We start from the raw sequence: 16,800 nt of genomic DNA, 5'->3' as shown, positions 1-16,800 counted from the left end.
TTCGGAAAGTCCACTTTCTGGGTGACAACTATAACACAAAAATAATAGGAAATTTTGTTCGAACAATTAAATTAAATGTAGCGATCTTGGGTTGAAAATAATAGAACTTCAGATAAGAGTTGCCTTTCGATTGATTGATTTTCCTCGATGACCTCAAGACACTGACACCTTTTACCTTCGAACGTGTAGAATCGACGTGTCGAAGTTTTCACTCGTTCGAAGAATCATGAGATCTTGTAATGAGTTGGGGGATACTGAGGAATATTTTTTCAACTGTGCGCTTTTAGCGCTCTGGGGGAGGCTGGACTCTGGCGAACCATAGGTATATGTATGTTTCTAAATATAATAATTGTGTTCAAATATTCGATGTATTATACGTGGCGTTGTTATATGGGCTCAAACTGTAAGTGGCTTAAAGTTAGCGAGTGACCCTAAACAAACAAAATAAATTTGTTGGACATGTCCGCTGTTAATCACTTTGGGCAAAAACCGAAACAAACCTTCGTAAGTTTCTATAGAACTTCACTAAGAACAATTCATAGGTTAACCTTTAATTGGAAAGTGACCGGCACTTAGGAAATGTAATTTCAAAAACTGTTGCATATGAGAGAACTACACTGAAATAACCGCTGTTAACTCTTTAAGCACAATTAAATGAGAAGTTTGCACTGAACGACACACCACTAAACAGGACTTTGTTAACGAAATAACGGAAAAGACAACATGTCAATGTAGGAAACGGAAGGATGTTGGTAATTGCGGTCATTTGAAAGACAAAAAATAATATAATTGCTCAGCAAAACTTTATAAGTTTATTAACTTATTTTTTGCTACCCAAAATGATTCCGTCATACTTCTGTTGGAACCATTTCATAGCGTCCTCCTTAGTAAGTCGGTGGGGGAAACCAACTTTACCTTGTTTCCTCCTTCTATGTGCTACATTGAATCCGGGTCTTCCCAACACGACGTAGAAGTCCAAACCGTAAATTCCTATGCTGGGGTCATATTTAATACCCAAGTCGATATGCTCTTGGATACCAAACCCAAAGTTTCCGGATGCTTAAGACATAAAAAAACATTTTTAGGTAATTTAGATTTTGAAGCCCACAACAGAAAAATACAGGAATCTCGATAATTGGACGAAAATCCGAAAAAATAAAAGGTTTTACCTCAGACTACAAAAATAGCCAAAACATCATGTCTTTGATAATTGGAGAATATAGAATTTACTTTAATAAACGCTCTAGTATAAAAACAAGTTTAAAAGCTCAACTTTACAAAATAGACATACCTGAGAAATTGTTCCTTCGCAACTCGTATTCTCGAACTTTCAAGCCCCTTTCTAAGATTTCTTCTGCCTTGGCACCTCTAATGGTACAGTGAACCGCAATTTTTTCATTACGACGAATGCCGAAGGACCTGACAGTCAATCTGGCCTTTGAAAACACAGGCTGTTGACCGGTAAGCTGTTCCAGTACCTGGAGAGAATGAACTCATGTAAATATGCAAAAGCAGCCAGCCCAAGTTCAGTTTTCCAGAGAAATCGGCTGGTAAAGCTCTTACCTTGGCTGCTCTGGTAAGCCTGTCTCCACTTTCGCCTACACAGATGTTTAGGCAAAGTTTTCGAATGTGCAAGTCCCGCATTACATTTTTGGACTTATCCTTCACTTCCTTCCTCTCCTTTTTGGTCGTTTTAGCAACGGGCTGCAATAAAAGCAACATTTTAGGTTAGATTTTTTGCAACAAATGTAATCTAGTTGCACCTTAAGAAACGTAGTTTCTCATCTAAATTGTTAAAAAAACATGTGATTTTATGTGGTTTAGGAAATCAACCACAAAATAGCTAGTTTTAGTTTCTACACTACACGTAAAAACATGTAATTTGACAAAATACCCTAAGTCCCAGCGAAAAAATATGAAATAGAATAAATAGGTCGAAATACTTTCTCGTTTTCCATGATAAATTTCACAATTTTCCCAGTTAATTTAATAAGATGAATTAAGAATAGAAATCAAAAATAAAAATTAGTACCTACCGCCATTGTCACTTTTATCGAAGAAATGCTAATCGGTTTTGTCAAAAACGTCAACAAATGAAAACCTACAGAGTTGCCAGCGGAGTTAAGCGTTGTCAGCTTGTGCCGGGAGGCGAATTCGATTAGCATCCGCACACCTCAGCCACGCACGCACCAAATGAGCACTTGCATATCTGGAGATATTTCCTACATGCATAAAACTTCTACCTATTCAAATTAATAATTAGTTATCATTTCATTAAATTACCGATTTTATTGGCCTTCTGGTGTATAATTTTGGGACGGGATTGGTTGGTTGCTATGGCGAGCTTAGAAATTTGATTGATCGAATTTATTTTATTGCGCTACGATAGAGTAACTTAAACAGTTTTCGTATTTAATTGTCACGCTAAAATGTCTTCAAGAAGAAGTACTGAAATTATTGAAGATCTTGAACCGCAAGTTACTTCTTCTGATCCGAATGAGCGCAAGCTGGCCAGGCGGTTAAGAATTGAGCGCAGATGGGAAGCGTTGAAGAAAAGGTTTGATTTTTTAATTTATTACAGGAATAGAATGTTAAAATTATCAGTTTTTCAGTTCCAAAATATACACGGTGACTCAAGTACGAAAAAATGAGTTCAAAAGTTGCTTGCAAAATTATTAACGAATGCATTTCACCGTAGATTTCCGGTTGGATTCGGGTCAATTAAAAATTCAAATGTTAACTTATATGGCAAAATTTGAACACCATTTTACGCACTCACTCAAAAGTTCCACAACAGTTAAGAAGACTGGAAATTTTTGTTTTTCCAGTTAAAATCCGTCTTGTTTATTCGGAATTAGTCTTCGTTGTATATGTGCTTACAATATTATTGTTGTAGCAAGCAAAGTGTTCAACAGGTAGACAAACTGGTGCAAGGCGACGAGGAATTTAACGAGATACAAATTCAGTTAAAGAAAAGCGCGGAATTATTGGAAAAGTTTCTAATAGAAGGTAAATTAAAACATGTTGTCTTTTACAGGCTTCCTTGACCCATCCAAGTTATATTTTATTTCACAAATCCGTGCAATGCATTTTTTTTCAAATTAACAAATAAGCAAAATTTCACTGGCTCCTTACAGGTGAAGAATATATTACGAACGTTCGAGTGGCGAATGATTCCAGAGAAGTGGACAGAAGGGAATCAGAAGGATTAAACAAAGAAAAGATTTACGAACAATTAGATGAAGAAGCGCAGGCCGCTAGTGAGCTTTTCAACAACATTGCCAACAAATGGGCGGTAATGATCATTAAATAAAATTATACTGAGAACCAGTGAATAAAATGAGTAGAAACTCGCCTGTTTGCCAAGATATTTTAGTGCAAAAACCCCCAATAAAAGAAAATTTGCAGTCAATTCAACGCCAAAACGATCCTCTGCAAATAAACGAAGCTATAATGGAGCAAAAGGAGAAATGTGACTTGTTGATCAGTCAAAAGGATGGAATAATTGCGATGTTGAATGAGGAGCTGCGAAATGCTGACAAACAATTCGCTAAAGATCAAAGAAAACAAATGGAAGATGTCAACACTCTATCACAAAGAATTGAAAAGCAGGTAAGTTCGGTCCTTTAACCAAGGGTTTAACCTTGGAATACTAATACTTGAGACTAGTTGAACCATACATGCTCAACTGATGCAGATATCGTTTATGAGACGCGCATATCGAGAAGAGCTCAATATACTGGAAAATGTAATACAGCATGAGAGAGAAGCGCTAATTGAAGTGACCGATAAGAAATGGGAAGAGTTATTTAGAAAGCGTGAAAATCAAGAAATATCCAATAGCAAGGCAAAGTTTGAGCAAGTTGAGGAGTTTGATCAAAGAATGGAGTCACTGCGAATGGACTTTCAGGTTTGATAGATCAGTGAAACTTGGAGTCTTCTTCAAAAAAAGTGTAGGAGCATTTTAGGGAGACCAAGATTAAGTTGGAGAACGACATAGAAGAGCTTCAACGGGAATTGGAGAAAATCAAAGCTCTGGCATTGCTTAACAGTGAGAAGCTGGATTATAACTATCAGATCCTTAAAAAGAGGGAGGATGAAAACATTATAATAAAATCCCAGCAGAAGAGGAGAATGAACAAATTGCAAGACGTGATCAACGGCCTGAGAACGAAAATTTCTGAGTACGAATCCCGCATGTCAAATAAAATTAAAAAACTGTCCGAGAGTATTAAGAAGTTGCATAAATCCATCATTGATGTAAGCACTTAATGTTTGATTATTAGAGTTGAACAAACCAGGAATTTTCCACAGGTGGAAGCCAAAGCTGACCACTTTGCCCACGTAAACGACGAGAAGTTCCACATGCTATGGGAAATGAATAAAAACCGCACTTTGGCAGTTTTGAAGAAAATTCTGGACACCGATAAAATTCTCTACGAGCAGCAGATGGGACTCGAATGGGACCCACCACAGAACTTTATCGTCGACAAAAAGTCATTGCCGAGTTACCGGTTGGCTGTTAATAATGTGCCTGCAGAGTTTCTACACGGTAAAAATGCATTATCGTAGAGCAATTGATCTTGTTTCTGATTTTTTGCTACTCTCAAGTACCTCTTATCACAAAGAAAGTTGTTCCCATGTAAATCGCAATTTAATAGCGTTACAAACTTTGCGTCTGCTTCATATACATTTTTGTCGACACAGATGGCAAGTCGGTAGAGTCGAGATCAGTAGGACAAATACTGTCCGTCCAAACCATCTTCCAAGATAGCGAATCTTTAGATTCCAATCTGCAGGATAACAGCAACTACATGAAGGTATTAAAGCACATATTGACTCGAATCTCGGACAAATCGGGATTTTTGGCTGAAAAACGTCTCAAAGAGCTCCTGAAGGGATATACGGACGATCAGAAGAATATCGTCCGATTGGATAATGTTTTTGCTGTGAGTGGTTTCATTTACTCACGTTTTGGTCTTAATGCAACTTTCAGCGCTGAAAAATTAAATAGCACTCTATCAATTGTAGTTTTCCAGCCGCAGGAATTAAATATTTTTATTTATTTATTATTTATTTTTTCTTAGGCGATCGGCATTCAAGGCATTGACTATATCAATGTTTTGTTTAAACATTTCCAACCATACACGTATTGTCCAGTTTGCCAGGGATCAATGGGAACTTCGGCTTCCCGTATTGATAGTAGAACTTCAGCCTCATCTCAAATTTCATCGATATTTTCTAGTAAGTTTTCCAGACAAATGAGTATATTTTGAATAAATACATTGAAAGGGAAATCACATGCCAACGGAACAACTTAAGTGGATTATCGCCATTCCTTTCAAAAGAATTGAATAGTCTAAAAATGGGGAAAATCGAATGAATTGCATTCTGCTCATTTTATTCAGTACAGTTTGCCTCTTTAGGATTTGGAGATGCCTCAAATTTCTACATACCAGAACTAGACGATGTTATTGATGCCATTCGCCAGCCTGATGTGGTGCTTGGTTCCATTATTTCCCAATTGGTTAACACTGAGGATCTGGCAGAAGAACCAGACTCCGTGTCTGAGGCGTCCGAACATGAAGCCATTGAAGATATTTGCGGAGTGGCAGGTTTGGAGCAATAGTGAGTCGCTTAAAATGAGAATGAAGGCGAAACTGCAAAAATGTTAGCTTTGCAGATAAAACTAAGGATAAGGTGAAGGCAGTGTCATCCAAAAAGAAAATATCCAGCATGCGATTAACTGATTTATCCGCCTGCCAGTTTCGGCACCCTTTGGTGATTAGTCCTGTTTATGTGCTAAGGGCTTTAAAGGAGTTTGTTGCGTCTTATTATGTGCGCACGTCCGGGTAAAGTTTGGATACTGAATAGACCCCCAATGGGTCACTAATTTTATGCTTATTGGCCCAGAGTTCCTACCACTGGAGCCAGATTAGAGAAGAAACGATTAACCATATCGAGATATTTAACAGAACGTGACATCAAAACCTACTGGGAAAAGTTCAGGCAGAATTTCGGCGAAGACCGTGTGAGGGTTTGGAACGCTCTTTTGGAAGGCCTGAAGAAATATCACGAAATTCTGAAAGGTTTTTGCTGGATTATCCATTCAATTTCAATGAGGGGCCAAGAAGGTGTAGGTTTTTAGATCGCCGGACGATTTGTGATGACGTAATGCGACTTCGCAAAGAGAATGCTGAGCTTAAGCGACTTCTGGCCAACTATTTGGACCACCACGAATTTTTGACTCCGACGTGCGCCAACGACAGGAACCCGTAATAAAACCCACTGGGCCAATTAAATTTTTTATTTACATTTTTATTACTTCCATTTATACTCAACACGTAATTAAAAATATTTTATGTGTCCTTGATAAAGCATTATTCGAGTACTTTCCTTGCTTGGATCTTTACCACATTTATATAAAAACTGTAAAACTTGTAAAGAGATAATGAACATTGAACATCAAGTATACCACGTCAATTAGGTAAATACATTGGCACCTAATATAGGTTTAATAAATACAACATAGACTTGTTATAAAATGAAGCAGATTTTCAGATTTCGAAAAATTCCTTATTCTAGCTAAGCTGTGATTAAGACGAAAATAGTGTTTGATGATTGATGAAAAGCCGCAAACATTTAACATTCAATCTATTGGGTGTCGGATAGTAAATTAAAAGTAATTTTTGTCTTTCAACCTTTTAATAAATACCGGCTCCATGTCTTCGTCTTCCTAAAAAAATAACTGTCTCTGTTAATCGATTCAAACGCTCATGGAAACCTACCGGAAAATACGAAGGAGCTTCGATCTCAACAGTATTCTGAGTAACTCCCTCCTTGCAAGTTAACCAAAACGTTTCCATCAGTCCTTTACCCTAAAACATTCGAAAGTTTAGTTTTTAATTTTGTCTAACCTGATAGGGAAAATTTACTTTCACTTCCACTAGTCCGCGTTCTTCGATCTTGTACCCGCCAATTGCATCCAGGGCTTTTTTCATTTCGAGGCTTATATGGATCTTTGATGCTGAAATGTAACTTTCATAAATTTGAATGATTTTCCACCAAATTTTCTCAAAGTTCTCTAGTTACTTAAAAAAATATATGTTACCTACACCCGTCGATTCCATTCTCGAAGCTGTATTTACGGTGTCTCCAAATAGGCAATATCTTGGCATTTTAGACCCAACTATCCCAGCCACTACTGGGCCTGTATGGGCTCCAGATCTAATAAATTATTCAGGTTAAGAGCGAAAATTTCCCATAAAATCATTTGTCGATTTCAAACCAAAAAAATGTCTTTAATTTGAATGCACTACTAAAACCATGCTTTCATCATAAATAACGCACTAAATTCCAGCAGCTAATTATTAAATGTACAACATTATTTGCTAACATTGCTAAAAAGATACTATTTTCTATAAATACGTACCTAATTTGAAGCTTTTCGGATTTTCTGTGCGGGATTTTAAAATGCCTGGAACCTGCAAGTAGATCCAAAGCCATACTGGCTATTTCCGATACGTGCTTATTGCCTGAAAATGAACAAAATAAGCTGCTGATGGATTAATTATCTGGAAAAAAATACCATTTTTTACAGGCAGCCCAGAAGCCACCATATAAGAATCGCCAATCGTTTCCACCTTGTACACATCATAACATTCAATACGAGAGTCAAACTGCTTGTAGATTTTATTTAAGAATGTTACCACCTGAAATTGGTTGGATTAGCAGGATTATCAACCGGAAGGAAGATTTGGGATTTTCACCTCGAGTGGTGTGCTGATGGCTGCAATTTCCGTAAACCCAACTATATCACTAAAATACACTGTGACCGACGCATAATATTCGGCAGGTACCTAGAAAAGCATTAAATTAATTATTTTCGTGCTTAATATCGTTAGTTAAATTAAACCTACTTGTCTGGTTTGCTTAAGTTGGGTCGCCACACTCGGAGGAAGCATTTGAAATAACAGCAGATCGCTTTTCTTTTTTTCCCTCTTCAATTCGTTGGCTTTTTTCGACAAGTTCGCAGCATATAACTGAAAATAGCATCGATCAAAAACATTACTTACTTAAGCAACATTTTTCAGTTGTAGAAAAAGCATTAGAATGCACTGTTCTTTTTTCTGGAAAGTGTTGAATGGTAAAAATTTCGGTAATTTTCTTATCCGATACAAGGGTTTTTATTTTTTTAAGCAAAAACTGTGCATTTATGCAGAAAAACTCAAAAGAGCTTTTTTGTTTACAACTAATAGTTGAATTGGAAAATAGTCCTAATTTAAAAAAAAACGTTATTGTACACATCTTTTCTGGAAATTATTGCGGTAATGTTCTCGCACAATACAACGGTTTTTATTATGTAAATCAAAAACTACGCATTTAAGCAACAAAACCCAAAAGAGCTTTCTTATTCCCAACTAAATGTGGAATTGATAAATAATTTTTATTTCCAGAAAAACCATTGGCGTGCTCCTGTTTTTCGCGGGAAAATATCAACTGCCAAATATTTATTTGCCGTAATTTTCTCAGATACGACAACAGTTTTCATTTTTTAAATAAAAAAAGTGTACAATTTAAGAGAAAATCAAAGGAAATTTTTCTTCCCAACCTGAATGTATTTGTTTTTTATTTGCAAAAAACCATTGGGGTGTAATAGTTAACCGGAAAGTATCAAATGCTAAATATTGCGGTAATTGTCTCGCACAGGATAACGGTTTTAAAAATAAAAAACTGCACGTTTCAAGGAAAAAACCCAAAAAGCATTTTCGTTCCCAATTTCATGTAGAATTTAATAATAAATTTATTTGCAGAAATACTCTTATCGCACACTATTTTTTTTCTGGAAAGAATCGGTTAAATATCGCGGAATTTTTTTCGAAGAAATCAACGGATTTCCTTTTTTAAATCAAAACCGGACCATTTAAGCAACAAACCCAAAAGACTTTTCTGTTCCTAATTTATGTTCCTTAATTCCTAATAAACGCAGAATTGCAAAACAGTTTTCATTTGCAGAAAAACCATTGGCGTGCTCTGGTTTTTTTATCTGGAAAGTATCAAATGTTAAATATTTAGGGCGGTTATTTTCTCTGAAACGACAAATGTTTTCATTTTTTACATGGAAAAATTTGAATTTTAAGAAAAAAAGTCAAAATAATGTTTTTCTTCCCAACTGAATGTGGAATTGGAAAATATTTTTGTTTGCAGCAAAGCCATTGGTTTTTTCAGAAAGTATCAAATGCTACTTATTACGGTAATTTTGCCGCACACTACAACGGTTTTACTTTTGCAATCAAAAGCTGTTCATTCCAGGAGAAAACCCAAATAATATAAAATTGAGAAATAATTTATATTTGCGCAAATGCCATTGACGTGCCCTGATTTTTTTCTGAAAATTACGAAATACGGTAGTTTTCAAGGAGAATACAATGGCGTTTATTTTGTAAATAAAAACTGAATATTTTACATACTTTTTATTAAGGGCGCCTTTAATCCCGAAAACTCTGATCCCGGAAATAATTGTCATTCACATTCAAGATGTTTTTGAGGAATTGGGTAAAGTAGTTTTGTGAAAGTAGTTCCTAAGAACCACCAGGTAAGACTTAGTTAATTCTTAAATCGAAAATGACTATTTAAGAGTCATAAAAAAGAGTGAGAGACTGCTATAAACGATATTTCTTATTTTCGACGGAAAACTATAAAATCTGCACTTTGGCATCTTGCGTATTGAAAAAATGCGCATTTTGTTACGCAGTTTCTTTAGACTTACCTGAATTGTTGCTACTGCATTATGAACCAGCCAAATAATCACAGGAGATACGGCTAAAACCACAATTAAAATTGTTATGCCCACTGCCTCTTGGTTGGCCGCATCTCGCAAATTTCCACTTACATATTCCCTATAAAATAACATTGCTGTTAATCGAGTTTCTCCATAATACTTTAAGCATTCAAAATTCGTGCAAACCCATAAACGATTATAACAGCAACGAGTTCAGGCTATTAATGCGGTCAAATGGTTAAAGCAATAAGGATCTTACCCAATAGTAACTCTAAGGGATCGTTGTAGTTTGCGTAACTCATCGGTGTATAAAGCAATTGAATCGAAATAATTAAGAGCCTCTGTATAGTTGGGTTCTCGTTGGATATTTCTTATTATAATATCATTTCTGGAAACAAACTTTGCTTTATTTATTGCCAGCGTATGGGGAAACGTAACAAGGAGTTGTATATGTTTTCTTTTAACTGTAGCATATAAAGAGGTAACAAGAGAAGTAATAAAATGTGACAATATTTAAAACAACCAATTTAGTACTCATTTTTACACCCCTGAAGTGAATCATCAGTGGTAAGCACAGTTTTCAACAAAATTTTTAGTTTTGCAGTCTACCAGAAAAATAGTTCTTGTGCGGTTTTGATGTGGCGGAAAACCGTCCTTTGTACCCCCAAAAAACCCAATCATCTTTGCACAATTAAACTAGCAATTAAACAGCAAAATATGTTCTATTCTAGAATGGCCTTACCGGAAACTGAAAATGTACTTACTGCTTCTTAATATTGCCATAATCAATCATCGTTTGAGACAAATTGTTATACTCCTGCTTCAATTTGGCCACGTAGTTCAACGAGGTGTTAAGTAGATCTTTGGCTATTGAATCGTGCTGAATATAGCTGATGTAGTTTTGCTTTTTCAATATACCTTTTCCGAAATAGTTGACGCCATAAACGCTCGCAATTCCCGTACTTTCAATGCTTTTCAACAAGTTCTTAAACGCCAATAAGTATCTAGAATAAAGAAGAAAAACGATCGTGTAGTGAATTGGAGCAAAAAGATGTTTGAGACAAGATTATTTAGACAAAAGTTTCGAGAAACAAATGCGCAATTCAAAAACACGTATTTCATACATTTATTTATCCTTCTTTTTGCTTCGCAAACATTTCTTTAAATAATGCATTTATTTAGTTTAGTTGGTTTACCTCCAAACACCGCTGGTGTCAGTTTCTTTAATTTGTTGCGTTAAATGTTCCAACATTGCTGCATTCACCGACGTATACCAAGCTAGTACATCTGTAAATGTTGTTTCTTCGGACTGATTCACTGTTTGTCTGTAAAATTTAATTGATTGGTTATTCCAACATTTTTTGCATCTGTATTGTACCTAAATGTTGTCAGATTGGTCAAAAAGGTTTCCTTATCCAAATACACCTTTCGACTACCATCAATCTGAAGATTCAACGGCGGCCAGAAACTCATATTCCCCAATGCTTCATTGGTCAGCTTGAATCTTGCCTTCAAATCGGTCCTCTCGGTCCTGCTTAACATTAACAACATTAACATGTTAACTTGCCAAATGTTGCAAGCTCCTCCCATTTGATTGGCTACAGTTACAGTAAAAAAACTAATAAACATGCTCCTGATGTAAATGTAACTTAAGTGAAATCGACAGCGCTTCTCGAGTGATGAAAGATGGGGAATCATGAATATTTTGAAAGGAATAATAGCAAGTCGTCACAAAGCACTAAATAAGTCTTTATTGAAATTGGGGACTAATAAGAAGACTTTAGGGCTTTTGAGCTTCGAGTCTTGCTTCAGCGCGTTCAACTGTCTATTGGAAAGAGAAAACGTGAAATTGAAACAATTGGAAATAGACAAAAGTATTAAATATGTCGCAAATAATGAAACTCAAAAGGGGATGATTGAGGAGAAAATATAAACTTTTTAAAGTCATACCAATCAATGTATCTCCGACAAAATAAAAATCTAATTTTGCTTGTTTGGACTTTTGAAACATTTTCTTTTAACATCGGGAACTAGACCGTCAAAATCGGCCTTAAATAGAGGAAAATGCAGGAAATTTCTTTTCCGAGATCGTACAAAATCACATAGTGTTTTTCAATGAACATTCAATGTACTATTTCTGGTCGACTCGGATGATAATCCGATTAAAATTAGCATAATTTCATTAGTCACAATAATTTCTATAGACACGTAAATAATAGAGCATGTCAACACTCGCAAATTGAACAGGAAATTGCTTCCAATCTCTAATCAAATAACTCACATCAATTTCAAATTAATGTGCTGTTTCTGGGTCTGGCGAATAAAAACTCGTTTTCTGCATAAAAGAAAAATAACTTTATTTGACCGGAGGAATTATATGGAAGATTTTGTTAAATACGTTTAGATTACACATAAATTATCATTTTCTTCACCTAAAATCCATGCTAAATTTGCGATTTAAACGAAGTGCAATGCTCAGTACGAATCGAATCCGCATAACAGTTAATTGAAAATTAAGGTCATCCCTCTAGAGAAAAACTACTTTGTCTGATTATTTATAGATCTTTACCCCAGTTGATGATAGAAAATTGGACCTATTTGCTTCTATCAATTCGGCCAATCAATGATTCACGGAAACTTAATTATCTTTATGTTCTGTGTGGGGAAAGTCGGCTACCCAAACATTAAAAAAGTTCGCCTGTTTCGGCCAATCCACCACCTACAAGATTCAAAGTTTCCCTTTTATTATTCCCCAGAAAACCGAGGTTTTTCATTAATTTTCCGGTTCTTAATTCAATTAGTTGGTTTCAATGCTACTTGACTTACTTTAGCTCTTTTCCGCCGGTGTAAAGGTAAAAGGCTACTTCAGACCTTTCGAGCTGCATTCGAGTGACGACTTTGCCCAATTCCGTCGCTGCAGTCACCTGAAACTCTTGATTTTAGCAACCGATTAAGCTTCTTAAAGTATTCTTCAAAATACTTGAGGATTTAACGTCTTAAAAATCCCGGTCTCTCCACTGTTGTTTTAGTGCCAAACTATGGAATTGTTTGGCTTTGCGCTCGTTCCAGTATTATACCACTTAATATACTTAACGAAAGTGAAAAAGTTTATTTATCTCAAATTCTATTCAAACATTAAAAGATACAGGATTCTGCGGGTATCGTGTGATTTTCGGGTTATTAAGCCGTCGTCAAAAGAAATTTGGTCCTGACGTTTTGCTAGCACGCATCGGAACCATCCTCAGCGTTATGCCGCATTAGGCAACACCATTTCGAAATTCAATGTTTGTTAAATGAAACTGCTATTTCCATTCTAGAACGTAGCCCGCATCGGTATTCTCGCTCGCACTCATATGCCTCCATGAGCGATGGACGATTGACTGTGCGTTGCCGCGTTCCAAATTGCTACCTTCACGGCTTGAAACTTTCTCGGAAATAACCGACTGCTCGAAAACAAAACTCAAACATTCTCTTGGTTATCTTATTCGTTACTTCGTAGTAACGGCGTGAAGGACACATGCGGTTATAAAATTGGAATAAATCGGGTGTTGAAGAGGAAAAAAATCCAGCAATGATATAACGCAAAAAGGCCCATAAAACTCATTCACCAGAGGCAAAACAAGCTGAAACAACGAGGTTTATGCCATAATATAAAAAAAACTAATCAAAATCTCAGTGGTTGTTGTTTGATTTATAGCCCAGTGCGCTCAAGTGGGAAAATTGGGGTGCATCCATTGAATTCACTTTGGGGCATATGAAACATCAAAAAAATATTCGCTCCAATAAAACTCCACAATGAAAATATCTGGCTCACCACGTACTCATTCTGCTTGTATTCTGTTGTTTACAATAGGTGTGTGTTTTTATTCCTTCAGTATACTTCCCCAAGAGCCATTTATTAAGTTAATTACATTCAACGAATGACTCATTAAAATATATGGACAGGATCATTATCGCTTTCCCGTTAAATATATGTGTAATTAAGGTTTCTGATGTGATCCCAGATCAATATAGGAGCTCAGTTTCGATAACGGAATTCAGTTAAAAGGGCGCTTTAATTGGAAAGTACAGCTTCACTTAGTTTCTTTTATTAAGACACTATTTTCGGTGCTATTCTTGGAGACACACTCAAAATATACCCTTAGGCGTCTGCTAATTTAAGCAATTAGTTGGCGTCCAGTGGTGGTTTATTTGTTTTCGTAGTCTACCGAAGCTTATTTATCCTTCAAATTATTTATTTGATTTATGGTTTGAATTAATGATTAATTCAAAATGAATAGAGAGAGATGAAATGAGGATATTTACAAAAAACTTTAGAATTGTTGGATAAATCGGAGTGGAGTCAATTTCATCTATCTTTAAAGTTCTTGTGCAATTTGAGAGGCTCATTCGAAGTCTGTTCAGCTTTTCAGGTCAACTTAATTACCAAATGTCCTTTAAAGGCGATTGAATGCGTGTTTCATATCCGATGGGATGCTGGTTAGTTCGGGAACTTAATTTAGGTGAAGTCACCCATCTGCTAATTCTGACAATGCTAAGAGCATACGGGCGTTACAAATTAAGGGAGACGGAAGCAAGTTAGCAAATTCAAGATTGTAACTCTAATTTTGGTGATTATTAGATACGTGACTAAAATGCAGTCAGTCCCAGAAGTAATGTCTAAATTCGTTTAAAATTCAGCGGTGTGTTTTATGGGAAGAATCTCGGACTTTTTATGCTTAAGAGTATCTTCTAGAAATAAACTCAAGCTTGCTCCAACATTTAGCATTTACAAATAACAATTGACTAGTTTGGGCTTTTTTCCAAAAAACAATCCGCTATGTTTACAACATCTTGCAAATATTTCTGGGAACTGTATTTTTTTTTATGACACATGTTCTTGTTCTTTCTACTTCTTCTTGTAATAAATGTTGCGCTCCTTACTTTATTGCAATCATTACACGTGATTTTCTCTACCTTGAAGAACTTCTGGTTAAGACTAAACCAGTTTCCCAATGGTTTAAATAAAATAATTCCCCATTTCTGCAGGAAATGGCTAAGTGATATTTAGGTACTTTTTTCTCAACAATTTCCAAGATTGCCTCCAAGGGCAAGAAAGATTCATTGGCGGGACCAACATAAATTTTAATCTTTCTCTGTTCGATAAAATTACAGAAGTAAATCTCTATTACCTTAGATAAATTAGGTCAAAGTCGTCCGATTACTTTGAACTGTTCTCGCAAAGAATTCTTCATACTTTGGACTTAATAAAATTGATCTCTGAACTTTTTTGCTTAACGCAGCACGCTGGAGATTTTATTTTTTTGACTGGTTATCTCTGAAAGTGGTGCGTTTTCGCCCGAAAATTCAAGCCATTCGTGTTTGGGAAACGCCAGGAAGAAATTATTGTGCACAATCAGATCATGTTCTCCTCATATCAAATTGTGTATCATGTGTATCATAAGAAATTGTGTATCATGTACATGTTGCTTACCTGATTTTCAACTTCTATGCTATCATTCTTCAAAATCATGATGTTCCTCAAGATTACGGACGTTTGCACAATCAATGCAAGTATTGGTATGAAAGGCAACACCAACATCTGCAGCAGATGCAATTTTCTGCCTCTTCCGTCGGCCGGATTGATCGACTTTGCACAGCAATATCCTCTGGGTACCGCTTGCGAAACGTCCTCAGAACTTACCGATCTGATCGAAGCATCCTCGCAGTCTTTTATGTGATTTGTGATTGCTTTCTGATTGTTGATAGACATAGCTGGAATTAGTCGATTAGTTTAGGTGTTTTCGAGCCGTTCAAACTCCTGAAGATTCACCAGTAAAAATGATTGAAAAATTGAACAATATATCAAGAAGAAAATACTTTTTGAATTTAGGAGTGATAAAAGTTGACTAAAACCTCGCACAAGAAACATTTAAACATAGTTCTGAAAACATATGAATCTTGTCAATATCAGACACTCTACAAAGCCGGCTTCGAGCCCATCGGCTCTCATCAATCGTGTTTAGCCTGAAAATAACACTCACAAACACGCAATTTTATTTTGCCAATGCAAAATATTTCTTCCGTATGCTTCAAAATGCAGTTGAATTTTATATTGCCTGAACCCGACAGGAAAAAATGACTTCGTGTAACCTTCCTGTCGACCGATCAAGTGTACGTGTTAATTAATAAAGACTTATTGGAAATTTGACTCCAATTATTCGATGGGACATGTTTTTAATTGAATCGCTTTGCTTTCGGCTTCAATTAAGCTTCGGGCGAAAAAGTTTATTACAAATCGGTCTTTCATTGGGAGATTGTTTAGTCCATTGCAGGAAAAGCTCGAACATTTGCATCATCTATCCAGCCAGTTTGGAAATTTACTTACCAGTTACGCCTTTAATCCCTTTTTATATCCAGCCACATAATAAGAAATACCCTTTTTTCAGAAATGTATTTAACGTAAAACGGGTTTAGGCAGTTCATAGCAAGCAAGGCATTTTCCCACATTTGACTAGTTTGCAATGCAAAGCAATGCGATGCGATGCGATTTTTCACAGATAATCCGATAAAACATTATCCGAAAATGCGGCTCACTAAACTAAATGTGTCGGTTGAAAAGTAAGAGTCGATGCTCTGCCAAAACACGCAAAATGTATTTTCGTATGCTGTTTTTTTACGGATAGTGTTCTAAGGACTTTCAACTAACAAATCCCATTGGCGATTGAATTGTGGTGTAGTTATAATCAAAGTTATTTTTAGATAAGTTACGTCGATTAAAACGAGATTTGAAAAATACATTAGAGGCAATAATAGAGCGTGCATTCTATTATTTTTATCGCCCGAATAATGCGCTTAGGGCTAATAGGTAGAACATTAAAAAAAATCCAACGCTTACCGAGCTCTGGCAATTCTAGCGTTGACTAGGTCACATCAATTATCAAAAAAACCCTATAATTTTACGTTTTGAAGTTTTCTAAGATATTTAATTCGCCAAACAACCCTCTCGAGACTGCCCTTCAATAGAGACTGAACTCACT

General features: G+C 35.9%; 3 protein-coding genes across 5 annotated transcripts; 1 reads left to right on the top strand and 2 right to left on the bottom strand.

The window, feature by feature from the left end:
- Window positions 1-786: 786 nt before the first annotated feature.
- Window positions 787-2,143, bottom strand: LOC109536686 (60S ribosomal protein L11). Its single transcript, XM_019903003.2, has 4 exons — window positions 2,037-2,143; window positions 1,564-1,704; window positions 1,292-1,478; window positions 787-1,059 (listed from the first exon to the last, which is right to left on the bottom strand). Exons 1-4 carry the CDS (start codon window positions 2,040-2,042, stop codon window positions 821-823), a joined length of 573 nt encoding a protein of 190 aa, XP_019758562.1. The 5' UTR covers window positions 2,043-2,143; the 3' UTR covers window positions 787-820.
- Window positions 2,144-2,344: 201 nt separating this feature from the next.
- LOC125502901 (dynein regulatory complex protein 1 homolog) lies at window positions 2,345-6,368 on the top strand. Its single transcript, XM_048662377.1, has 13 exons — window positions 2,345-2,557; window positions 2,897-3,009; window positions 3,138-3,295; window positions 3,409-3,612; window positions 3,698-3,910; window positions 3,958-4,260; window positions 4,315-4,552; window positions 4,708-4,949; window positions 5,088-5,244; window positions 5,427-5,628; window positions 5,676-5,852; window positions 5,914-6,089; window positions 6,149-6,368. Exons 1-13 carry the CDS (start codon window positions 2,430-2,432, stop codon window positions 6,277-6,279), a joined length of 2,442 nt encoding a protein of 813 aa, XP_048518334.1. The 5' UTR covers window positions 2,345-2,429; the 3' UTR covers window positions 6,280-6,368.
- On the bottom strand, window positions 6,293-16,468 carry LOC125502902. 3 transcript variants are annotated; one of them, XM_048662378.1, is made up of 16 exons: window positions 16,149-16,466; window positions 15,255-15,535; window positions 12,608-12,705; window positions 11,160-11,315; window positions 10,978-11,106; window positions 10,546-10,785; window positions 10,041-10,169; window positions 9,770-9,899; window positions 7,920-8,042; window positions 7,770-7,859; window positions 7,589-7,712; window positions 7,433-7,535; window positions 7,112-7,227; window positions 6,936-7,027; window positions 6,789-6,878; window positions 6,293-6,736 (listed from the first exon to the last, which is right to left on the bottom strand). In XM_048662378.1, the coding sequence occupies exons 2-16, from the start codon at window positions 15,531-15,533 to the stop codon at window positions 6,677-6,679; spliced, it is 1,959 nt and encodes a 652-aa protein (XP_048518335.1). In that variant the 5' UTR covers window positions 15,534-15,535; window positions 16,149-16,466; the 3' UTR covers window positions 6,293-6,676. The 3 variants fall into 3 exon arrangements, 2 of the variants coding, with proteins under 2 accessions (XP_048518335.1, XP_048518336.1); XM_048662379.1 differs by having other exon boundaries at window positions 11,160-11,312; XR_007280598.1 differs by lacking the exon at window positions 6,293-6,736 and having other exon boundaries at window positions 7,116-7,227; window positions 16,149-16,468.
- Between the last annotated feature and the right edge of the window lie 332 nt (window positions 16,469-16,800).

The sequence above is a fragment of the Dendroctonus ponderosae genome, unplaced genomic scaffold, assembly GCF_020466585.1.
Source record: "Dendroctonus ponderosae isolate FM_Combo_2020 unplaced genomic scaffold, Dpon_F_20191213v2 Dpon_F_20191213_105, whole genome shotgun sequence".
NCBI lineage: Eukaryota > Metazoa > Arthropoda > Insecta > Coleoptera > Curculionidae > Dendroctonus > Dendroctonus ponderosae.
This window is presented reverse-complemented; position numbering and strand designations above follow the sequence as displayed.